Source organism: Anser cygnoides, chromosome 19 (assembly GCF_040182565.1).
Source record: "Anser cygnoides isolate HZ-2024a breed goose chromosome 19, Taihu_goose_T2T_genome, whole genome shotgun sequence".
Taxonomy (NCBI): Eukaryota; Metazoa; Chordata; class Aves; order Anseriformes; family Anatidae; genus Anser; species Anser cygnoides.
This window is the reverse complement of record NC_089891.1, coordinates 6244730-6268397: the sequence shown is the minus strand read 5'-3', so window position 1 is coordinate 6268397 and position 23668 is coordinate 6244730. Positions and strand designations below refer to the sequence as shown.

Genomic DNA, 23668 nt, shown 5'->3' with positions numbered 1-23668 from the left:
GCCCCTTGGTGGAGACACAGCTCAACTGGCCCTGGCCTGTGCCTGGATCCTGGCCCCAAAGCGGGCTCTCTGCAGATGAAGGGTCCCCGCTGAGCACCATCCACGTGGGGCCCCGGGCTGCCAGGGTGCCCGTGCGGTGGCTGTGGGGCAGGCAGAGAAAGGTGGGGTGAGGAATGGGGGGGCTGTGTGACGGGAGCGTCAGCTGGAAGGCCGTCGGTGGGGACGGGCGAGCTGTGCCACCTCCAGCCCCGTGCACCCCGGGGCCCGTCCTGCTGCTGGGAACGAGCCGGGGGGCGAAGTGGGAAGGGCGGCGTGATGCTGGAGGGACGCAGCTCCCAGGCTCGGCCAGCTGCAGGTGAGCCTGGAAATGGGCGTTTGGCTCCATCTGGCAGGGCTGGCGCTGCTGAGGGCTCCTCTCCCCACAGCGGGGCTCAGCCAGGTGCTCGTGTCCCCTCCAGGACACCAAGTCCCCCAAACGGGGCTCCCTGCACGGCCCCACATGTTGGAGAAGTTTCTCCAAGGAAAATTTAAATACTCAGCCTGGGAGCACGGCACCCGCGATACCTCCAATGGCTGTGGCTTTCCTGCAGCCGCCAGCACTTTCCGCTTGCCCGCGGGGACGGAGCTGACCCCAGGCAGGCGGTGCTGGTGCAGGGTCAGGCGGTGGTACGGGGCGATGCCCACGGGACTGCAGAACCCCCCCCCCCCCCCCATCTCCTGTGCCCCTGAGACTCAAGCCCCTGGAAGGAGATCAGCGCCTGCGGGGCCACGGGGTGGCTGCGATGGATGGGGACAAGGGGAAGGAGGACGAGAGGGAAGGTGTGGGTCGGCTGTGCCGGGGTGGAAGGAGCCACGTGCCCACCCCACGGGCACGGCGTCGGGCTGAGCCCCCCCACAGGGTGCCCAAGGCAGGGCTGCTCTTGTTTGTTTTGTCGAGCAGAAGTGTCTGGCTTCCCCCCAAACCACCTCTTCTGGCCCAAATATGTCCTTTGAGTGGCAATGCTGCTCTTCCCCCGAAATTAAACCTTTCCAGGGAAAGCTGCAGAAGCCCAAAGGCTGCAGAGGCAGAGCCACTTCCCGGCAGCTCCCGGGCCGGTGGCTTTGTTCCTCCGTGCCCGCTGGGAAGAGGGGAAAGCAAGACCCCGCCGGAGGCTGAGGAGGCTCCTTCCCCATGTCCTGCCCGTCTGTCCCCCGCCTCCCACACCGCCCGTCCCCGTAGGGCGAGAGGAAGCTCGGTGTTTTCCCCCGGCCATGGGGTATCTCCCTTCCCGGAGAGCCGGGGGGGCTGGCCGGGAGCTGCCCTCCACCCTCCCAGCCCCTAACCCACGGCAGATAACCTCAAGATGTAAATTCAAGAAGTGGCCGGCGGCTGCCAACCTGCTTTCTGCCGATAAACCTCCCAGGGAAACCTGGCAGCGAAGCCTCACTGCCACATCCCCGGGTCCCTCTCCTCTTCCCTTGCTCTGAGCTTTGTTTCCCCTCTCCCTGGTGCCCCCGAGCACCCACCGGCACGGCCCCAGCACCACCGGGGTCCCCGGGGTCCCTCTTTCACCCAGCGGGTCCCAGAGGTGCACTGAGCCCCACCAGGGAGGTCCTTTCTTGCCATTTATCTAAATTTAAAGCAACCCATTTGCATCCAAGCCAGGAAAACATCCCGCACACCAGCGTGCGAAGGAGTCGGATGTATTTTTCCCATCTGGAGGTGTTGCTCAACCCGCAGAAGCAGCAGCAGGAGGCTGGGACGGGGCGGGGACACGCTTGGGGGTGGGAATTGGGGTGTCCCCGGGCTCCAGGGGCTCTGTCCATGGGCAGAGGCGGTCGAGCTGCTGAGATCCTCCGGTGATGGTACCGCAGCCCCTGGTGAAGCTCATTCCCGCCCTGCAGCCCCCCTGCTCCCTGCCCAGCCCGGAGCAAAGCGCCGCTGTCTCTGCAGGGGACCACCTGGGGACCCCGCTGCCTGCCCGCGGCGCTCCCTTACGACCGGAGGAATTAATTTCTGTGCTGGGCGCCGCGGCCGGGCCTTCCCCTGCTCCTGTCCTGGCAAAAGGTGTTGGTGTAGAAGTTCTCGTCCTCCAGCTCGGCGTCCTGCTCCACGGCGCTGCTGCCCTGCCGCGGGGGCGGCGTGTCCCCAGGGCCCTGGGGCACGGCAGGGGCTCAGCAGGCGGCACGGCACGGCCGGGTGCTGCAGGGCTTCCCGGTTCCCTGCTGCCCGTGCCGGGGCTCTCACCTTTGTCAGGTCCAGCTCGTTGTCATAGACGTTGTCCAGCTCCCCGGCGAAGGCAGGCTTGGAGGGGGTCGGGGGGGGGTTGGTGCGAGGGGGCGGCGCGTCCCCAAAATCCTGAAACAGGCAGCGGGGTCAGGGGGCAGCCGGCCCCGCTCCCTGCCAGGCTCAGCCCCACGGGCTCCAGCCGTGCCCCCGGGCACCCAGAGGAGTCCGAAGGCTGCAGCTGCAGGGGGGGCTCGCGGGGACCGGAGGTCCCGGGGGGGCTCGCCGGGCACTTGCCGTATGGTGCAGCTGCGCCCGGTCCTTCGGCTTAGATCTCACCGCTCCCAGGGGTCTCCAGAGGTCTGGGGGCAGAAAGAAGAGCCGTGGCAAAGCAGCCTAACCCCCTCCAGGTTCCCCAGCCCCAGCCCCGCTCAGCTCCCCCGGATGGGTCCCGCTGTGCCTGGGACGGGCGCAGTGGCACCCTTGGGTGCCCTTACCTTCCCTCCTCCTCCACAGGACGTAGATGAGCCCGGCAGAGCCGGCCACAGCCAGCAGGGAGAGCAGCACCGCCGTGGGCACCAGGGCGCTCAGGGCTGACCTGGGGGGGCTGGGGGCAAGAGGAGCGGGGCTGTTTGTCTCTCCCCCCGGAGGCTGGCGCTGTGCTCCTGCAGCCCCCTGCCCACCGCGGGACGGGCCACGAAGCAGGGACACCAGCCTGGGGCCCCACTTGGGTCTCCGCTGCCGCATCACCCCCCCAGAAAAATGTCTCCGGAGTGTCCCCACGAGCCCCCCGGTGCGAGGACCCCCATGGCACCCCACGCCTGCGAGCCCCCTGCCCGCCCCGCGGTGCTTACCCCGTGGCAGTGGCATTGGTGACGTTGGCCGTGTAGAGGAGCTCGGTCGTGGCGTCGGAGAGCCAGGGCGAGGGGGTGGCTGCAGGGTTTGCAGGCACTGCTCGTACGGACGCGTCAGGGGTGGTCCTGGGGGGAGCTGGGGTCCCCCACGTCCCACCGGCAGGAGGTGAGCACTTGCCCGTACCGTGCCCAGCCCTTGCCCCTGCCCTGCCGGTGTTCCCACCGGGTGCTCCTCCCCTGCAGCTCCCCGCAGAGAGGCATCTCTCCGGCTGCCAGGAACCGAGGCTTTCCCGAGGCTGGAGGGCCTGGATGTGCCCCTTATCCCCACCCAGACGCTCAGACTTTGCACCCCAGACCCGCTTTGGTTTGCAGAGTTTACACTCTCTCTGGCTGCAGCACCGAGGCTCATCCAGGAGCATTCACTTGCGAGTTTAGGTGCTGGCTTTGCCATCCTTCCTGCACAGCACCCGGTGCTGGGAGCCCAAATAATGGTCTGGGACTGGCCTCGGTGCTGCAAACCCTGCATGGGGCTCCAGCCTGCCCTGCATGCACCTACACGCATCCCTTGACAAAGGGACCCGTCACCCCTGCCGCCCTGCCACTGGTTTATACCGGGTGGCAACCAATATAAGCGTAGCCGAGCCGAGCGGCTGTTCCCTGCACCGTTTCTCCCCGACATAACCCAGCACCTTCCCCCCCAAAAGGCTTTCCCCTACAAAACCCCATCCGGATGCCAGCACTCACCTGGCAAAACCCTGATGGTAACCGGCTTCATGATGTCCCTGCCCGCCCGCTCCACCCCGCACCAGTAGCTCCCAGCGTCCTCCTCCGAGAGCTCCTCCAGGGTGAGCAGGACGAGGCAGAAGACGTGGTTGTCCGTGATGGAGACCCGGCCGCGCTGCCGGGGCACTTCTCTGCCCGCTGTCTCCACCACCTTGCGGCAGGAGTCCCGCGAGGCCCCGCGGCACCAGTACTTGTTGTAGGCTTCATAGCCCGGCGCGTACCAGCAGTGCAGGGACAGCGCCTGGCCCGCGCGGCCGCTGACCTCCCGGGGGGCAATGAGAGCCTGGCACGCTGCGGAGAAACCGAGCGGTGACAGAGAGGAACCACCCGTGGTCTGGAACTGCGCCCGTCCTCCCTCCAAGCTGCCCCTTGTCGGCTTGTTTCGGAGGGGCGGTGAGAAATGAGCACTTTTTGGAAGACCCCTTCTGCCTGCTTTTAGCCCCATAATGCTGCGGTGATGGGAGGCTTCGGCTCCGGGGCTGGTACCCGAAGGTTGGAGCACCGCTGGGGGGGGGGCTCAGCAGCTCTGCTCCCCCCCCCGGATCGCTGCACCCATCCTCACCTGGGAGAAGGAGCCAGCCCCAGCGCGGCCACGTCCCCGTCATCCTGCTCCGCTCCAGGGGCCCGCGAGCATCAGGCGCTCCCGGGGGAGTGAGAGGTCAGGGGAGGGCGGCAGGGATGCGGGGCTGGCGCTCAGCCCCTGCGATTTTCTGCTGCTGCTTCCTCGCTCATGCAAGCGGCGACCGCAGAGCACGCGGCTGGCTGGGTTATTTTTGTCTGGGGGAGTTTCACCTCGGGGCTGGGGGGTTTCTGCCGGGGGGAACGAGGCTCTGGGGTGCTTTCTGCAAACTGGCCCGCCCGGAGGCCGGGTGCTCGGGGCCGCAGGGAGGGTAGCAGCAGGAGGAACAGAGCCCTGAGCCTGCCCCGGGCGCGGGGACGTGGAGCCCGTGCACAAATGCAGAGGGGTGGCACGGGAGGGAAGGGGCCTCACCCCAGGTTTCTGCAGGGAGAGGATGGAGCACAGAGGGGGGATGGAGCACAGAGAGGGGATGGAGCACACGAGCTCTGCCCAGCTTTAAATGCCAACTGGAGCAAAACCAGCACGGGAGCTCCAGCCTTGGTGCGCCCTGGGCAGCGCTGGGGGGCGGTGCTGGTGCAGAGCAGCCTCCTGGGTGCTCGGAGGGCTCGGATCAACCCCTCAGCTCTGTTTTGGCTCGGGCAGGGTCGCCGCCTCTCCCCACTTGGGTTTTCTGCTGTGCCTTACAGCACCAAGCAGGGCACAGGGACGACAGTCCTGGGGGCCACAGGGAAGCGCCTGCTCCTCTCCTGCCGGGCGACCTTGTGGGGGGGCCGGGGCCACCCTTGGGTGCCAGCAGCACCCAGAACGGGCTCCCCTCGCCTGCTGATTCCCTCCTCTTGCACAGACCCAGAGCCCCCGAGCAGAGGCGGGTGCTTGGCAGGGGCAGCAGGGGCACAAACGGAGCCGAACCCCAGCTTGGCCCTTCCCTGCCCCCCTGTGTCCCTGCGCACTGCAGCGGGAGCTCCTTTTTGCACCAGCCTCCTGGGTTTTCTTCCTCTTCCTAGAACTGCCGCGCTTGTTTCCATTTCACAGCCAGGTGCCTACGTCCTGGTGATGCAACCTGCTCAAAGCAGGAGCTTTCCTGGGGGCTCCCCAGCCTGGGACAGGGGGCTGAGACCCCAAACCCCTGCAGGAGACCTGTTATGGGGCCAGCACCCCTCGCGGGGCACACACATGATAGGACCCCACAGACAGGGTGTCAGGGGCTCACCTCAAGGCCCCCCCTTCCTTCCCACACTGCTTTTTGGCCCGTTTGCTCTACGTGAGGAAGCAGAAGGAAGGAAGTGAGCCTGCAGGTGAAAATACAGAAGCCGGCGGCGGCCGTGCAGGAGCGGGGTGACCGCAGCGCCCGCAGCAGCGTCTCCTCCGTGGGGCACCGCGGCAGGGCGGGGGACAGAGGCCACATCTCCGCCCTGACACCGGCTCCCCCTTCCTCCTCCCGATCTCTTTCTCACCGCACACGAGAACCGCAGAGGATAAAATAACCCCGAGGCTGCCTGCTCTCTGCTGGGCTCGTCCCATCCTAGCAGCCCCGAGCGGGGCGCGCAGCCGGGGCGCTGCGTCATCCGGTCACCCCTGGCCGGGGTGCTGGGCTGAGGTGCTGGGCTTCTCACCCCTGCTTCGGGGGTGTTCAAAATGCCACAAGTGCTGACCTTTGCTCATTTAATGTCTGGAAACAGGATGGGGAGAAGCAAATTCGCTGGCCCGTGGTCCCCCTGCATGTCCAGCCACGGGCACGGTGGCAAGCAGGGGTCCCCCCATCTCCTGCATTGTGGTGCTGGGGTCACATCTGTGGGGTGCGGGGCACCTCGGTGGGACAGGCAGAGCCCCTGGCAAGAGGAAAGCTGGTGTAGGGGAAGGAGCATGAGCCCAAAATGCAGCATCTCCCCCTGCAGCACCCCAAAACAGGGCAGCTCCCCCTGCTGCATGGCTGGGAGCGGGGAGCACCCATGGTGTGATCCCGTCCCTGCTCCTACACCTCCACGGCCACCCCGCAGGCAGGGTCTGCCTGGAGCAGAGCGGTGCAGAGGATGCGCTGCTGCCCCTGCTCCACGTTCAACACCCAGCAGGGTGCTCCGCAGCCCCCCGGCCCCGCAGAGAGATCGCTGGTGGTGGGCAGCCCCTGCAGCCCCTGCCCGCTGGTTGTAGGGTTGGGGTTAGGGTGAGCGATGCGACCAGGCGCTGCTTTTGCCCAGTGAGATTTTGGGTCAGGTCTTGTCTCTGGTCTTAACAGAAATGGGCAGAAAATGAATCGACCGAGGCCCACGGGTGCTCAGCCCAGAGCCAGGAGACCCGCCGAGCCCCGTCCCACCTTATCCCACTGCAGCCTCTGAGCTGCAACCTCTTCAGTGACGTTTCCCAACCCCAGATCCTGTTATTTAATCTGGGACCTTTGAAAAATAATCTGTGTGCTTCAGACCCTGCTTTCATGTGCTGCTTTGTCAGCTTTGGTGAAACCATCCCTGCGAGATAAGGGGAACATTGTCATTGCTAATGGGGCTCCCGCAGCGCTGGCTGACCGCGCGCCCGATCTGATCCCTCTCTTCCGCTGCCATCTCTGATAACCACGTTAAAGCCAGATCGTTCCCAGATATCCTGATTTAGCACGGAAAATAGAGCCCTGAGGGCTTGGTTAGGGCTGGGGGCTTCCTGGGGGCTCTGCCTGAGGCTGGGCTCCCTGGCCAGGAAGGGTCGGGGTGCCAGGGGTTGTTCCTGCGGGGAGGTTAAGGAAGATGCAGAGGGTGAAATTCTGACTGCTGCCTATTTCACGGGGAAGGAACAGCCCCAGCAGGGCTCACGTCTCCCCCCGAAGTGCTACACAAGCAGTCCAGGGGCAGCTGGTGGGGTCAGGCAGCTGGGGAGGAGCAGGATTGGAGAGAAGCAGAACCCCCCGCGCTGGGTGCGAACCTTCCAGGGCTCCCCCAGGCAAACACACAGGCAAGGAGATAAGCTCCGAGGTGGCAGAGGACTATCGGAGTACAACCTCCCAGCAGGTGAGGCCAAACAACGGGGTAAATTGCCGGCTCCTTTGAAATCTCTCCTGCCAATCGGTCGTTTCCTCCCATTTCATTGCCGCTTTCGGGGGTCGTGCACCTGCTGGGGCCATAAACCTCCACAAACCCCTCGCTGGCTGCGGGAGCCTCTGCCCGGCTGGGTGAGGGGCTGGGGAAGCCGCTGGTTTTCTTCTGGTGGTGGGGGAGGACAATCCTGGCTGGGCGAGGGCAGAGGGTGCTGCAGGCGTCAGGCAGTTAAGGGGCTGCTGCCACTATCAGGAAGGGGCCGGGGCCCCAAAAGCCCGAAAGTGTCCCCAGGCCCCTGGAGCAGGGCCGGCCCGTGCTGCTGGGGAGCTGCCTGTGTCCCGCTGCTGCTGCCTGGCGTTTGGCAGCGATCCGTGCTGTCTCACCGAGCTGCCTCGGGCTTGGCATCGGCACGATGAGTTAGGAAAACTCCTCCTGCTGTTAACCCTGCGGGGCCAAGCGGGGCTCTGGTGTAACCCCGGTGCCCGCAGCAGGAAGGCGAGCTGGTATTTACGAGGCTCTCCGTCCTGCCAGCTGGGCAGCAGCCTCTCGTTGCTCTCCGTTATGGCTTGGAAAAGGAAAATGAAAAGGAAAATGAACATTTCTGGAGCCGAGGTCGGCCGGAGGAGGCTCCCCGAGCCGTTCCCACAGCAGGGCTGAGCCAGGAGCCCCCCAGAGCTGCAGCTTTGGGCTGGGGCGCACAGGGGGCTCCAGCTCCTCTTTGCAGGGGGGTTAAATTCATCCCAGTCCATCGAGGGGCTTGGCTGAGCCCGGCACAAACTCAGCACGGCTCAGGCACCGGGGGCAGGATCCCCCTGGTCTTGTTGAAGTCACCCTGGGTGGAATTCACAAATTATTTTTCAGGGACCCCCAATTCAATAAAAGAACCCGGGGTCGGGAGATGCTCTTCTCTTCCCTGGCCCCACCTGGTGCGGGGCGTATGCCTCATGCTGGACCTCGGGGCCGGCCTCACCACTTCTAAATTATCTGATCCAGACACGGCTGGTGCTGCCGCCCGTCTCCGTGCTGGCGGTCAGCTCTGGGTGCCCCAGAGCTGGGGGCTCGGGGTGTACGATGCTCTGCGCTGGGTCTGGGCGTGGGTACAGCTCCCCAGCCTGAGACCCCCCCGTCCCCCGTCCCCGGGCTGGTTTTCCTCTTTTCTGGCTGTCGTTGCCGTGACCCATCCTCTGCCCTGGCAGAACCGTGTCTGCCGTCGGAGGAATTAACGGGCAGATGTAATTAGCAACGTCAGGCAAGGCAGAAAGCCGGCAGCGGGGGGTGCAGATGGCTCCTGGCAACTGCTCTGCTCGGGGCCGTCTGCTGAGCCGGAGGGGGGACCGGAGGTTGAACTGAGACCTCTTAAAGAGCTCTCCCAGGGAAGGTTTTTTTTGTTCCCTCCTGACCCAAAGCACCGGGTTGCTCTAAAGGGAGCTGGGAATAAAAGGGCCTCGGTGAGACACCGGCTGTCGCCCCGGGTTTAGGCACAGCTCTGTCTTGCTCCTGAGCACAGCTCTGGTTTTGTCCCCGAGCAGGCCCCCAGCGGGGCTGCCTGAGTGCAGGGTGTCCCCGAAGGGAGCTGCTGGGGATCCTAACGGGGCCGAGGGGCCCCGGCTGGCACAAACCCTCGCTGTGCCGGCGCAGCACGGCCCGATGGCAGCAGGCGCTGACGGCCAGGGAGGGGGCGGCCGGAGCACCCCCAGGGCAGGGCCAGGAGCCCTAAAATTAGGGTTTTAGGGTGAGCCGGGCATGGTGCACGGCTTGGTGCCTGCAGCAGAGATGACTGCGTGCTCCCAGCTTGGTGGCTGGTCGGAGCCCAGGGCTCCAGCATCGGCTGTGGCGGAGGGAAGGAGGGAAGGAGGGAGGGATGGAGGGAAGGAGGGAAGGAGGGAGGGAAGGAGGGAAGGAGGGACGCAGGGACAGAAGGAGGGATGCAGGGATGGAAGGAGGGATGGAGGAAGGAGACGGAGAGGGATGGAGGGAGGGAGGGAGGGAAAGAAGGAGGGAAGGAGGAAGGCGGGCGGCATATCCCGGTGGTGAGGATGGGGTTCAGGGAGCCCCCGGAGAGGGACCGGAGCAGGAGCGCTGCAAGCTCCGGGCACGGCAGGGAGCCAGGCGCTGCTCCGCTATCCAACGGGGAGGCAGCCGTGCCGTGCCGAGCCCAGCCGAGCCGAGCCGAGCCGAGCCGAGCCGAGCCGAGCCGAGCCGAGCCGAGCCGAGCCGAGCCGAGCCGAGCCGAGCCGAGCCGTGCCGAGCCGCGCTGCGCTTTGAGCTCCTCAAAGCCACCGGAGAGAACCGGGCAGGGCCGGGAGGGAGCGAACCGCGCAGGGCCGGCTGGAGCCGTGCCGAGCCGAGCCGTGCCGGGCCGAGCCGAGCCGAGCCGGGCGGACCCGTGCCGAGCCGTGCCGAGCCGGGCCGAGCCGGGCCGTGCCGGGGCGCTGTCCGCGGTGCTTGAAGGCGAGCGGGGCGCTGTCCGCCGTGCTGCAGGGAGCGGCGCTGCCCGGCACGGCCCCCCCCCGGCCCGGCACGGCCCCCCCTTGGCCCGGCCCGGCCCGGCCCCCTGCCGGCCCCCCCCCCCGCAGCCGGATCCGGCCCCTGCAGCCCGGCCATGGAGCCCGCAGGCCCGGCGGGGGCCGGCTACAACGAGGCGCTGCTGCACAAGGTAGGGCTGGGGCAGGCGGGGGGGGGGGGGGCCTGCGAGGGGCCCGGGGGGGGGATGCTGGGGAGATGTGGGCCCAGCAGCCGGGGGCAGGGGGCAGCCTGAACTTCCCCCGCTAACTCCGTCCCCTTCCCCTCCTCGCCCCTCCTGCCCCGCTGGGCTCCGTTTGCAGCCCCCCCCCCCCGGTTCGGGGGGGTTTGGGGGGGGTCGGTTCCGATGCTGGGGGGCGGTGGGGGGGTCCCGGGGGGCTCGGACCTGTGTGCCAAGCGGAGCTGGAGAGGGGCCGGCCCCGCGGTGCTGCCCGCAGCAGTGCCCCGGGGGCTGGGGGCAGCCACAGCCCGCGCTCCGCTTGCCGGAGGCAGCGCTGGGAGCCGGGACACCCCCTGCCCTCCTTGTTTTCGAGTCCTTCTCCTTGGCCCTGGGACCGTTTCGTAACCCGGCACCGCAGGGGGGGTGCCCGGGGCTGCTGCTGCCCCTGGGTGGCTCAGGATCTGCTGCGGGCTTGGCTGGGGCACAGCCTCAGCTCCCTGCGCCCAGGCACTGCCCTGCAACTCCGGGAAACGGGGGGCGGGGGGGTGGGGGGAGATGCTGATCTCTGCCAGATCCACGTCTTCCTGGTTTTTTTTTTTTTTGCTGTCCTCACGCTGTTTTTCTGCAGTCCCGAATGTGGCTGTGCAGGGCTTGCACTCCTGGGGGCCGGAGCAAAGCAGGGGGCTGGGGGGAGGCAGGGGAAAGGGCAGGAGCCCAGAGGGTTTCTCATCGCAAAGCCCAGCCTATCCGACATCCCACTTTACTCAGGGCAGCGCGCCCAGCCCTTGATTAGCAGGAAAATATCAATTACTACCAACTCTCATTTCTGCTGCACACCAAGAAGAGAGGACGTGCCTCTGGGGATGACTCGAGAAACTCTGAATCTTCGCGAAGTCTTAACTCCCTCTTCTCCAGCAGCACGCTGCTGCAGCTGGGGCTTGATGCTGCTGGAGATGGGTTTCCAGGCAGAAGAGCTGCCCAGGCAGATCGCCATCCAGCCCCTCGTTCTCTGCCTTTTCCCTGGGTGTTTTGCTGCCGCTGCTGGCTGGGTTGCCTGTCACGCAGAAACGAGTCTCCTGTCGCTCCGGGGACATGAGGCAGCAAATACCTCAACAGATCCGGTTCCTGCCCGAGGAATCACATTGCAGATGTGCTGAGAAAGCCCCGGAGAGCTCGCTCTGGAAGCAAAGGTTAACTGGTTTCTGGTCGGGGGCTACAGCCAGGGCCGGGAGGGAAAGAGGCAAGGAGGAAATCAAAGCAGGGACGGCAGAGGTTTGTTCTGGGCTGTTCCAGAAAACTTTCGCTTGGCACAGGATGACAGATTCTGCTTTCAGGTGACGTGACCCGTTGCCAAATTGTTCTTCCTCCCGTAGGATGCTCGGATCCGCTCAGCTGGAACAAGCCGCAGGGGAAGAGAGCGACGTGTCCCCGGGCTGCGGCTGAGCCACGGTGCCAGTGGGGGGATCAAACAGGGATCCCCTGGGAGGGCTTTTGGGTTGGTGCCCGGCTCTAGGGCTGCTGTCTCAGCAGTGGGATGCAGCCCCTGCTGGGGCCGAGGCTGGGGAGGGTCCTGGGCTCAACGCGAGGGGCTCAGACCTCCACCTGCCTGGAGTGGGGCAGCTTGATTTCATATATAGAGCAGGCAAAAATAAGTGACAGGTTCTGCTGACCTGGGAGCAAACCTGCGGGGTTGGGGCTCCAGCAGCTCAGGGAGCAGCAGCAGAACAGCCCACGGAGGAGTGCCTCTCCCTTCCCTGCGTTCCCTTGCCAGGACTGGGTTTTTCCCCTGCTGGGCTCTCAGTCGCTACAATTTTAGCTCAGGTCCAGCTGCCACATGCTAAAGCTCAAAAAAACAAACCAAAAAAGTAACCTCAGCCCACGCGCTCCATCCCAGCTCTCCTACTGCTCGGCTGGCACTGGAAATGCACCTCCCTAAGCTGCCTCGACAGCCGTGCAAGACCTCTCTTCTCCAGGCGCTTTAGCCCAAAATCTCTTTGCTCAGTCGCTGCCAGGAGAGAGGTCCCAGCACGTTTCCTGCTGGGGTTCACCCCCAGCACCCATCGCCCTGCCTCGCCTCTGCAGCCTGCACCGAGCCGGCAGCGATTTCAAAGCAAGGGCACTTGTCTAGAGCAGCCCAAACCCCCAAGTGAGGTGTTGATGCTCTGTCCCCAGCCCAAAGCTGCAGGCAGGATTTTTTGGGGTTGGGCAGCTCTGCCTGGCTCCCTGCAGGGGTGGTGGCAGGGGGCTGAAGCTGCTTCTGCCCACGCAGGGCACGGGGACGGCTTCCCCAGCCTGCACTGACAGTGCCCTCCTCTGGGTTGTGGTCCCTGGCATGTCGTGATGAGCGGTTTTATTTCCCATTTTCCAGGCAAAAGCGTTCCCACGGGAAAACGGCGGGGCTGAGGGCGTGCTGGGGCGGCCAGGCTGTGGGAGAGGGGTGCTGGAGGGAGGCAGGGAGGATTCGGAGCTTCCCAGCGGGCAGCCCTTGTGTTATCACAGCTCAGAGATGCCCGAGCTGAGGTCTCGATGGCTGGTTAGAAAGGAGGTTTCCTCTGTGCTGTACCCCCACAAAGCCCCGAGCTTTTCCCAAAGCCACCACCAGCACGTCCCCATCCCCTGCTGCCGCTCCGTGCCCCTGTGCTTGCTCCTGCGGTGCTGAGCCGCTGCCTCTCCCCTGGCAGATCCAGACCTTTACCATGATTAAGTCGTGAAGCAGTTCCTGAGTCGTCTCTGCTAGAAATCCCGGCTGAATTATTGATAGGGGAGCCTGCCTTTTGTACTAGTTCTCTAAATCCCAGGCCCTGGAGACTTTCCTGGTGCTCATCCCAGCTCCCTCCCCTCTCTCCATAATTAATGCCATCCCCTGCATTAACCGTTCCCAGAGAGTGCAGCAGGTCGCGGCTGGCTGTGCTGCACCTTGGGGCACTGGTATTTTACTGGAAAATAACGTGTAGCCCAAAAATAGCACCGGGAACCAGGCATCCTACAGTAATGAGCTCTCCTGGTGTCTTCCCGTGTGGCTGCTGCGGGGCGGACCCAGCTCCCCGCATGGGGAAGGTGCCCGGGCAGAGCCAGTGATGCTGGGGCAGGGACGAGGTGCTGAGCCCAGGACGAAGCAGGGGTGCTGGGGCTGCAGGGTCTGAACCCCGCGGGGAAATGCGGGGCAGCAAAACGCAGGCACGGGCAGAGGTGGGAGCACAGGTCCCGTGCTCGGCAGAGCTGCGTCTATAGGAACGCCCACGTCCTGAAGGACGGGGCCAGAACCACTTCTGAGCGAGACGTCTGCTAGCGGAGTGTTTATTCCTCCTCGTGTCCCCGGGACGGGGCTCCAAGTGCCTCGGTTTCCTGACGGGACGGAAATGTTTGCACCCGGGGCTTTGCAAACAAGTCCCAGAGCTGGCAGGGAGGGGAGGGAGGGCTTCGTGCTCCCACCTCGGGCCGGAGACGGGGAGGAACCGGGGCAGGCAGCGAGCAGAAGGGAAAGGGCTGGGAGGAGGACGGGCTCCCCTGGGACACGGGGACACGGATCTGTAGCTCGGGAGGTGGCGATGCCCAGCTCTGCCACCCGTGCAGCCCCCTTGTCTCTTCTGCCCGGGTCCAGGCATGTTGTGCCCCTTGCGGGAGGGCTCTGGGGCTCGGCAGGAGGGGACGTGGAGGCACGGAGCGAGGCTGCCTCTCCCCCAAAGCTCAGCCCGGGGCAGGGCCATGGATTAGGGATGCTCCGAGGGGTGGGAATCCCTCCCTGGGCAGGCAGCAGGTCCAAAGGTGGTGGTGAAGGACAGGGCACCGTGGCACGAGCCATCCGGCCGTGGTGCCCAGCAGCCCGTGGGGACAATCTGCTGCCCAGCGGGGCTGCTCGTGGGGCCGGGCTGTCCCCCCTGCTCCTGCTGCTGCCACCCCCGAGACCCTTTCCCTTCTCCTTCCTCCCCCAAAATGGGCTCCTGGGGGCACGCTGGGGCATCGCCAGCTCCCGCGCGCTGATGTCGCTTCACGCGGTCCTTGCAGACCATCCTGGTTGGAGACAGCGGCGTGGGGAAGACGTCTCTGCTGGTCCAGTTTGACCAGGGCAAGTTCATCCCAGGCTCCTTCTCCGCCACCGTGGGCATTGGGTTTACGGTAAGGGCCAGGTCCTGGGGGCCGGGGCTGGGGAACCGGCTGGGGAACCCGGCGGAGGGCTGGTGCTGCTGGTGCTGCTGGGGCTGGAGGAGGCGTCACGCTGCGATCCCACAGCGGGGCCGTGCCCGCACGCGGCCCCTGCATCGCTCCCGGAGAGCCGCCTTCAGCTCGGACCCTGCCTGTGTAAAACTCAAGCAGATGGTGGCAACGCTGGCAAAAGCCCTGGGCTGCCATCCAGAGCTATTTGTAGAGCCGCCACGGGGCTGGCAGCGGCTCCAGAGCGAGTCCCTCCCGTGGGGGAGCCCGGATCGGAGACCCAAGTCCGGGACCTCGCACGCAGCAAGGCCAGCCCCGTGCAGCGGGTTTGCTCCCTGGTTTGGGCCAAGGAAGCAGGGAAACGTGGTGCTGTGCCCCTGGGGGGGCAGAGGAGGCTCAGCCGCCCTCCCCACCTTCACCAGCTCCTGAATATTTTATTTTTCTGCACCAAGAGGCAGCGCAGGCAGGCGATGCTGAGCCGGGCTCCTACCCCTTGCCCCCAGCTCTCCCCCCGCGCAGCGAGCTCGGCTTGGCCCCGGGGCCGTGGCAGGGATGGGGGCTCCTCGAAGGCAGCCTGGCCAGCCCCCCGTGTCCAGCCCTGCGTCCCGCTGTCCCCTTCCCTGTCCTCATCCGCTCACAGCTTGGAGCAAACAGCAGCCAGCCCGGTGAGCCCCCACGGGGCCGGATACCCCCCGTCCTCCCTCCCAGCGCGCCACAGGGGGGCTCGGCCTCTTCCAGCAGCTCCACGTGCCCCGATCCTCAGCTCCGGGCAGTGTGCTGGCCACAGAGCGTGTAGGAACTCCGAATCCCCCGGCTGGGACTGGAAATACTGGTTCCATTTCCCTGCGTGTCCCCAGGGGCGGCGAGGGGTGGCTGGGGCATGGAGCGGGCGGCAGTGCCGGCGCAGGGGGCACCTCTCCGAGCGGTGCGGCCAGGGGTCTGTGTCCCGTGGGGATCTGCTGGGGATCCGGGGGAAATAACTCAGGGGCTGAAGGCATCAGGGGGAGATGCCCGCGGTCCCTGTGAGGCTGAAGCCCCCGGCAGCCCTAAGGTGTGGGTCTGGATCAGGCTTTGTGGAGAGATTTTGGGGTAATGCAACGCCCCTGGCTCTCCCCGTGGGACCTCTCCTGCGTTCCCACACCTGGGCTTATCCCAAATGATTTGGGAGATGCGCAAAGCCCTGAAGGTGGATGGAGGGGGCTGGGGGCTGGGCGAGGGTCCTGGCGGGGGGAGCGGGAGCCCCAGCACCCATCCGGCTGAGCACGGGTGCCGCTGCACCGCCTGGCCGCAGCTTCCTGCTAACGGCTGCTGCCGCCTTCCCCGCCTGGTGCCGAATGGGGACCCAGCTCACGGCCGGGGGGGGGGGGGGGGGGGCTCCCAACCCTGGGGGTGTAAATGGGGTGAGCCTGTCCTGCTGCAAGCAGCTGCCCCCCGCTGATGCCGCAGCACTGGGGGTCTCCATCCCTGCACCCCAAAGGGTTTTTTGGGGGGCTGCTCAGTGTGGTGGGTGGCCCCGTCCCCCCCCCGTGTGTGCGCCCGCAGGGAGGTGGCAGGGCTCGGTGCTGCTGGGGGGGGGCAGGGGCAGGGTTCCTGGAGGAGGAGGAGGAGGAGGAGGAAGAGGAAGGCGGGCCGGGACTCACGGCTCCTCTCAGACGCACCATGAGCAGGGCGGGGGGCAGCGGGGCCCCCCCGGCACCGCTGCAGGACTATGAGGTGGCCGGCAAGGTGCGGGGCGGTGCGGGGGGACCAGGGGATGGAGGCTGGGGCCCCGTGGAGGCTGCTCTGGGTGCCGGCTTCCTCCTGCTGCAGCGGGAGCGAGCGGGGACGGGAAGGGACAGAGGGTGGCAGGGGGTGGCAGGGGGTGACAAGGGGTGGCAGGGGGGGCTCGCTCTGTGGGTGCCAGCCCCCGGCCCCGTCCCTGCCGGCTGGGCAGGCAGGGCTGGCCCTTCCTGGCTCGTTGCCTTCTTTAAGCTCGGGATCCCATCGCCGGGCAGGAAAAGGGCAGCGTGGGAGGGGAGCGGGGCAGCAGCGGGTGTGTGCCGTGCCGGCGGGCACCGGGGCAGCGCCTGGGCTGGCGGTGCCTGGGCTGGGGCCTGTTTGCTTTGCAGGAGGGGACAAGCGCCCTGTTTGCTTTGGTGTCTGCAGCGGGCAGGGCCCTGGAAGCCTGCGGCAGGCTTTGCCCGAGCCGTGCACCAGCCCCCCGTGAGGGGCACACCCCGGGGGGGGGGCACCGGGGCTGCTCCTGTGGCCGGTTCCCCACCAGCCCTCCTGGGTCCGGCGATGCCCCGGGGGTGGCCGGGAGATGCCTCCGGTGCTGAGTTCCCAGCGCCTCCCTTCCTCTCCCTTCCTCGGGAGGATTGCAGGGCTGCACCGCTGCTCCCCCCCCGTCTCTCACGGGGCTCCGCGCACCCCACAGGACAGGCCCTGGGGACAAGGGGGACACGAAGGGACAGGGGACGTGGGGCAGCCCGGTGCCGCTGGGGACGCCCCGCCGACACCTCCCCTGCGCCCGCCTTGCAGGTGATGTTACTCGGAGACTCGGGCGTGGGGAAAACCTGCTTCCTGCTGCAGTTCAGAGACGGGGCCTTTCTCTCCGGGACGTTCATAGCCACCGTGGGCATAGATTTCCGGGTGAGACCACCGCGGCCGCCTGCCCTCGCCACCCAGGGGACGGGCGGCCCTGGCTCCCCCGGGCCCTGGGGACAGGCTGGGGGGACGGACGGATGGACGGACGGATGGGGGCTTCGGGGCTTTTGGGGGGCCTCCAAACCCCAAACTGTCCCCCACCAGTGGGTGCTGGTGGTTGCTGAAGCTCCTGCACCTCCCTGCAGCAGGGCTGCACCAGCAGCTGCGGGCGGAAGAGCGAGATGAGCACGGGCTCTTCCCCTTCAATTAGCAAAACGTTCGTTTAACGCCTGCAGTCCGTCCTGTGGGGCGGTCGGGTGCTTCACCCGGCCGGGGCAGACACCTCGGGGGGGCCAGGGATGCTCCCCGCTGAGTTACTCCGGGCAGATCCGTGCCACCCGGCCCCGCTGCCGCCCTCCGGCCGCTTTCTGCTCGCCAAAGCGTAGCCGGGCCGTCACCTCTCTGGGGAGGCGGCGCTCAAACCGCTCGCCTTCCGCCAGGATGAGCTGCTTGCAGCACGAGTGGCGGCGGCGTTTCGGTGGGTTGTGTGCCGGGGGGCAGCCCTGGGCCGTGCTATCGCGGCGGGGCCGCGTGGCGCTTCCTCTGTGCCCTGGGGGAAGAAAACCCACCGGGTGGCCCTGGGGGTGCTGCGGGCCCATGGGCACCCCCTCGGCCCCAGGTAGGTGTCCCACCAGCCGGTGCGTGGCTTCCTGCCCTTCAGCAGCACTCTGGGGGCGCTTTTTTCTTTCATTCAGCCCATTTTGTGAGCTAACCCCCGAGTTTTGTCGTCGCAGAAGCTGAATTTCTACTTCAAACAGTTCCAGGAAACCGAATTATTTATACACGTCTTCCGTTTCCAGACCCACCCCCAAGCGCAAGCCTTCAGAAGACTCTTGCAACACCCTCCCAGGAACCCACGCTTTCCTTTTTACTTTTTCTGGAGGGAAGTCCCCGGGCTCTGGGGCTCGGCTCAGCCATCGCTCGGTGCCTCCAGCCGCCCAGCCGAGCCGCTCACCTCCCCGCCACGGGGGCTGGAGCAGGAGCAGCCCCCAGCAGGTCCCCCCCCGTGATGCCCGCAGACAGCTCCGCGGGGACGGCGTTTGGCCACGAGCAGCGATCCCACAGCGTCTGCTGGCCCTGAACGCTCTCCTTGTGCTTGCCAGGGGCACGAGAGCGGAGACGAATTCCTCCCGACGCCCAGCGAGGACACAGGGCGGCTTTATGCCGGGCAAGCGCCAGGGGAGGCTGCTCGAGGGCAGCCCTGCAGCCACCCCGTGGCACCGCAGCCCCCGGGAGCTCGGGGTTTTGTAGCAAGGGGGCTTCAGCCTGCGGCCCCGTGGCCGGCCCTGCCTGCATCTCCATCAGCAGGGCCTTGCGCTCACCGCCTTGTCCTCTCCTTCTCCCCCGCAGAACAAGGTGGTGGCCGTGGATGGCGTGAAGGTGAAGCTGCAGGTGAGGATTTTTTTTTTTTTTGGGGGGGGGGAGCAATTCCCAGCCCTGCTGCTGCAGGGAACGGGCTCAGCACCGTGGTCCCACAGGGCTGCAGGGGGTCCCCAGCCGGGGGGTGCTGCCGGCTCTCATTGGGACGATTTCTGGCAGATTTGGGACACGGCAGGGCAGGAGCGTTTCCGCAGCGTGACCCACGCCTACTACAGGGATGCCCAAGGTGGGTCAGGGGCTGGGGGGTGTGCAAGCCCCGTGGGACCTCTCCCCGCAGCACCAATGCCCTCGGCCCCTTCCCTTCCAGCCTTGCTCCTGCTCTACGACATCACCAGCAAGATGTCCTTCGACAACATCCGCGTGAGTGCCCCTGCCCCGCGTTCGTCCCCAGGGATCGGTGACGCCTGTTTGTTTTTTTGGGGTGGGGAGTGGGGATTTTAAGCCTGTTTTGCAACAAGCACCGGTTGTTTTGGGGCAGACCCAGGCAGCTCGGAGCTCGTCCCCTGGGCGCGCTTTGTTTAGGGGCACGGCAAATGGCCGGAGGGGGGGAAAGCTTGGGGTGGGGGTGAGTTATCTATAGGGCCGAGGGTGTTTTCAGAGCTCTCCACCTGATTCTGCAATGGTTTCTGCTGGGGGAAAAAAAAAAAAAAGTTTTCCCAGCCCTGCCGGGGGGCTGTGCGGGGTGAGGGGTGCCGCTCGCCCCGACGCAGCCCCGCTGTCCCCGCAGGCCTGGCTGACGGAGATCCACGAGTACGCGCAGAAGGACGTGGTCATCATGCTGCTGGGCAATAAGGTGGGCACAGCGCCCCGAGTCCTCCCTCACCCCGAGGCTGGCCCTGCCCCGGCCCTGCCTCTGAGGAGGGATGGGGCTGGGGGGGCTCCCTGCCCTGCAGGGGGATCCGGGCTGGAGGTGACCCCGGAGGGCTGGGGGGGCCGGGGAGCCGTGTCCCTGGCAGCCAGTGGAGGGCAGCACGAGGCTGAGGTTCCTGGTACGGGATGGTCCCAGTGTGGGTGCTCCCAGTGTCGGTGCTCCCAGTGTGGGTGCTCCTGTATGGGTGCTCCTGTGTGTGCTGCCCAACCCTGTCCTGGGGGCACCCCTCGGATCCCAGCTGCCCAGCCAGGTCCCACGTCCTCTTCTCGGGTCCTAAACGCTGCTGGGTACCTGATGCCTGCCTGGGAACTGGATTGTCCCCGGGGCACGGGATCCCCCTGGGCTATGGGCTGATGCTGGCCACCAGAAGCCCCTCCAGGTCCCTGGTGGCCCAGGTGCGGGATGCTCCCCCGCTGTCCCCAGGTCCCAGGTGACCCCAGTATCCTGGATGCCTCCGGGTACCGGCTGCTCGGCAGGTTCTCCTCTGGGCAATGGGCATTCCTGGGCCCCTGAACCCCCCCAGTTCCTGGGACCCCCCCCGTGCACCCACCTGCCTGCTTGCCGGATGCCCCCAGGTGGGTGACGCTCTCCCTCTCTCCGCAGGCTGACGTGAGCAGCGAGCGGGCCGTGAGGACGGAGGACGGAGCCTCGCTGGCCAGGGTGAGCCCGAGTCTGTCCCAGCTGCACCCCCCGCTGCCCCCCGCAGCACCCCAGGCACGGGCGCTTCATTTAGGGACCCCGTGTGGCCGTGCCGCCTGCTCTGCTCGGTGCCCAGACCTGCGTGGCACGGGTGGCACGGCAGGGAGGGGACGGGACCCTATTCCCAAGCCCCAGCCAGCATAAGGGGGTGATTTTGGGGGTCAGGAGGGGGTTTGGGACTGGTCCCTGATGGGGCCGCGCCGCCCTTGCAGGAGTACGGGGTGCCCTTCATGGAGACGAGTGCCAAGACGGGGATGAACGTGGAGCTGGCCTTCCTCGCCATCGCCAAGTGAGTGCGTGGGGCTGGGGGGGGAGCAGGGGGTGTCCCCGGGGGTAACGGGGCCCTGCCGCCCCCAGGGAGCTGAAGCAGCGAGCCCTGCAGCCGCCGGATGAGCCCCGCTTCCAGATCCACGACTACATCGAGGCGCAGCAGAAGAAATCCGGCTGCTGCGCCTTCGCCTGAGAGCGGCGGGCAGGGACCTGGGCGCAGGCAGGGCTGGGGCAGAGCGGGGCCCAATCCTGCCCCCCAGCACCCACGGGTGGGCCGAAGCACAGGATGCAGGAGGAGAGACGTTACCCCAGTCTGGCAGGGTGCTGAGCAGGGGCCAGATCCTGTCGCCTTATGGGGTGGTGCCAGGGGCTCGCCGTGCGCCCCAACCACAGCGTGATGCCTGCCAGCCCGAGGGTCGTGGCGATGCCACCGTCACCCCAGCAGGACTCAGGATACGGCCCCATTGCCCGGCCTCTCCTCCCCTGCGGCCGTTCCTGCCCTCGCTGTGCTCCCGTCCAGCTGGGAAGGCCGGATCCTGCCCCGCTTCCCCGCTGCTTCCCCCCGGGGAGCCGCCGGATCCGTCCCCGTGCTGGTGCCCAGCCCTGGCCGTGGCTCCTCGCCGGCACCTCCGGGGGTGTCCCCGCCTGCCCCCCGCCTTCCGCAGCTGGAGCCAGAGATAAAGGAGCCCCCGGAGCCCCCGGTGACTTCGAGCACACGCGGCAGTTTGGAAAACCTTCATTTCCCCCTCGTGCAGCTGTGGGATTTGGAGACTTTAATTTTTCTTTATTTAAGGGAAAAGCTTTTTTCATTTCAGCCCCTCCGGACCAAACCAGCTGCAGCCTCGCGCAGGCTGGGGTTGGGGCTCAGGCGGCCCTTGGTGGTCTGGAAATCTTCTGCAGGTTCCCTGGGCCCGCGGTGGGTTGGGGGCACTCGTGTGTGTCCCAAAATGAGCTCGGCAGGCTGCGGGGTGCGGGCAGCGAGGCTCGGGCACCATGGGGCCGTGGCTCCGGCACTCAGCATCACTCAGCACCGCGCCCCCCAGCACCCTGTGCCACGCAGGGCATCGGGACGGGGAATATTTGGGACGGGGAATATTTGGGACGGGGAATATTTGGGACAGGGAATATTTGGGACAGGGAATATTTGGGGTGCTGCTCGAGGTGCTGAGGGCAGCCGCAGGGCGCCCAGCCCCGCTGCACGTGGGGGCTGCTGGGCACAGCACCCCGTCAGCATCCTCCCCGCCCCGGTGCCTCCTTCGCCCCCGCTGTCCTGCCGGGTCTCTCTTTGCAAGTTTACAGATTAAAGCTGGGTATTTTTGAGGCTTTGCATCTGCCTGTTTTTTCTTTTTTTCCTCTGCCTGAGAAATCCCTGCCCCGGGCCTGCGACGTGGGAGGCTGCTGCGGCCGGGCTGCAGGGGAGCGGGACGGGGACCCCCGGGACCCCCGCGGCACCTCGGGGTGGGAGAAGCGCCCGCGGCCCCCTCCTCCTCGCCGGGGCTCGGCCCGCACATTTCAGCCAGTCCAAAGGTGAGAGGGGAGGAATAAACACAGCCGGTTAAATTAAAACCAACCTCCTACCCTGCTGCTCTCACGGTGCGGAGTCCAGCATTCCCCAAATAACTCCGGCTTCCCACCAATGGCATCGCCGCCGCCTCTTGGCTGAGGTCGGCAAAAAAAAAATAAATAAATAAAATAAAATGCCGGAGAGCTTCAACACAAACAGACGTCGGCTCTATTCTCTTCCCCGCCCTCCGGCCCGAGCTGTGCCAGCGTCCCGGAGCTGCTGGCCCTGGCAGGACGCGGCTGGGCTCTGTCGGTGTCCCCAGCGCCCTGGGCTCCGCTGGGCACCCGAGCGCAGCGCCGGCTGTTTCCTCTCCCTCTGCCTTTCCTCCTTATCGGGGTTCCACGCTCACAGCAGCCCTGCCAGGGCCGGGTTTTGTTTCCTGAATTAGAGGAGCGTTCCCCGAAAAGTGCACCCGCTTCTCCCCGCCTCGGATGAGAAGAGCTGGGGGGGGTTTGGCGCCCGCAGCCCCTTCGCTACGGGGCCGTGCCGAGGCCGCCAGGGCACGCCGAGCGCTTGGCCTGGTTTTCTCCCGCTGGTTTTCTCCCCTGCTGCCACCCGCCGTGGGATTCCTCCCGGCCGTGGTTCTCAGGGCCGAGCGGCAGCGGGGTGATGCTCAGCGGGGCGAGGAGATGGGCGGCCCCCCTGCTCCTCGGCTCTCCCGCTGCTGTTGGCTTCCCCCGGCGCTTCCCAGCCCCATGCAGCCCCGTGGGGCCGGGGCAGAGCCGCTCCGGCCCGCAGCGTGCTGCCCGTCCTCCCCACCTGGCTGGGGCACAATTAATTATGCTTAATTAAGCGGCCCCGAGGACCTTTGGCCGCTCTGAACTCCAGCCGAGGCCGCGGAGCCCGGCCGTGAGACCTGCCCCCGCAGCCCAGGCTGACCCCAAAGCCAGCGCTTCCCACTTCCAGAGCCTCCCGCGGCCACTTCTGCTCTCCAGGCTGAGCGCGGAGCGCGGCAGGGCCGTGGCGGAGCCGAACCCCAGGGGTTATCCAGCCTGGGAGCGCCCTGTGCCAGCGCCCTGCCGGGCCACAGCCGGGTGCTGAGCAGGGGCTGGGGACCGCTCAGGGGCCGCGCTCCCATTTCCGCCGCCCAGCGGGTCACCGGCGAGCACGGCCTCCCCTGCAGCTTTCCCATGCTGAGCGTGCTTCTCTCTGCTCCTTTCACTTCCGTGCACCCCTTCCGCCCCTTGCACCCCTCCTACCCCTGCCACCCCCGGCTTTGAGAAGCCCCCAGGGCCCTGCAGCTGGAGCAGAGGCAGCAGCGGGCGCACCACGCCAGGGGATATGGGGCTGCGGCGTGGCACAGGCACTGCTGGGTGTCCCACGGGTGACGGGGACAGAGCAAGGAGCACACGGGGGCTGGCGCTGCTTCGCCGGGGGGGGGGGAAGAACTGCGGAGGCCAGGCCAGTGGGGCTGCAACAGGGAGTGGGGGCGACCCCATGGGGAACTGGGGGTGACCCCACAGGGGAGCGGAGCTGCAGAGGGGGTTAGGGGTGACCCCATGGGGGACTGAGGCTGCAGCAGGGGGCAGGGGCAGCCCCACGGGGGGGCTGGGGGTGACCCCACTGGGGGAGTGGGGCTGCAGTGGGGAGCTGGGGTGGCCCCATGGGGCAGATGGTTTGCAGAGGGGGTTGAATGCAACCCCACGGGGGACCGGGGCAACCCCACGGGGGGCTGGGGGTGACCCCACGGGGAACCAGGGGCGCCCCCATGGGGGAATGGGGCTGCAGAGGGGGTCGGGGGCAACCCCACAGGGAACTGGGGGCACCCCCACGGGGGAGCTGGGGTGACCCCACGGGGCAGCGGGGCTGCAGACGGGGTCGGGGTGACCCCACAGGGAACTGGGGGCGCCCGCACGGGGGTCCCTGTCCCGCTGCCCCCCCCCAGCCCCCGCGCCCTCGGGGCCGGGGCGCGCCATGGGGG

The 23668-nt window shown here is 66.8% G+C and overlaps 2 protein-coding genes across 5 annotated transcripts; one reads left to right on the top strand and one right to left on the bottom strand.

Annotated features, from left to right (window-relative positions):
• Positions 1 to 2008: 2008 nt before the first annotated feature.
• Positions 2009 to 4288, bottom strand: LOC106034635 (CMRF35-like molecule 2). The gene is made up of 5 exons (XM_013178870.3): positions 3805 to 4288; positions 3061 to 3196; positions 2704 to 2813; positions 2228 to 2568; positions 2009 to 2136 (listed from the first exon to the last, which is right to left on the bottom strand). Exons 1-4 carry the CDS (start codon positions 4286 to 4288, stop codon positions 2390 to 2392), a joined length of 909 nt encoding a protein of 302 aa, XP_013034324.3. The 3' UTR covers positions 2009 to 2136; positions 2228 to 2389.
• A 5685-nt stretch (positions 4289 to 9973) lies between these two features.
• RAB37 (RAB37, member RAS oncogene family) lies at positions 9974 to 21512 on the top strand. Of its 4 annotated transcripts, XM_066980032.1 has the most exons (10): positions 9980 to 10099; positions 14132 to 14242; positions 16799 to 16909; positions 18314 to 18355; positions 18503 to 18569; positions 18651 to 18703; positions 19071 to 19136; positions 19818 to 19874; positions 20126 to 20202; positions 20271 to 21512. In XM_066980032.1, the coding sequence occupies exons 1-10, from the start codon at positions 10046 to 10048 to the stop codon at positions 20374 to 20376; spliced, it is 744 nt and encodes a 247-aa protein (XP_066836133.1). In that variant the 5' UTR covers positions 9980 to 10045; the 3' UTR covers positions 20377 to 21512. The 4 variants fall into 4 exon arrangements, with proteins under 4 accessions (XP_066836134.1, XP_066836133.1, XP_047920185.1 ...); XM_066980033.1 differs by lacking the exon at positions 16799 to 16909 and having other exon boundaries at positions 9974 to 10099; XM_048064228.2 differs by lacking the exons at positions 9980 to 10099; positions 14132 to 14242 and adding an exon at positions 15867 to 16003.
• Positions 21513 to 23668: the final 2156 nt, after the last annotated feature.

Bases quoted from the DNA above. Each gene is read 5' to 3' on its own strand.
- LOC106034635 (XM_013178870.3), bottom strand. From the start codon at position 4,288: ATGGGGCTAAAAGCAGGCAGAAGGGGTCTTCCAAAAAGTGCTCATTTC. The intron at 2,814-3,060 runs GTAAGCACCGCG...TCTTGCCCCCAG, and splicing joins ACCAATGCCACTGCCACGGG to CCCCCCCAGGTCAGCCCTGA. The intron at 2,569-2,703 runs GTAAGGGCACCC...TTCTGCCCCCAG, and splicing joins CCTGTGGAGGAGGAGGGAAG to ACCTCTGGAGACCCCTGGGA.
- RAB37 (XM_066980032.1), top strand. From the start codon at position 10,046: ATGGAGCCCGCAGGCCCGGCGGGGGCCGGCTACAACGAGGCGCTGCTG. The intron at 10,100-14,131 runs GTAGGGCTGGGG...CGGTCCTTGCAG, and splicing joins ACGAGGCGCTGCTGCACAAG to ACCATCCTGGTTGGAGACAG. The intron at 19,875-20,125 runs GTGAGCCCGAGT...CCGCCCTTGCAG, and splicing joins ACGGAGCCTCGCTGGCCAGG to GAGTACGGGGTGCCCTTCAT.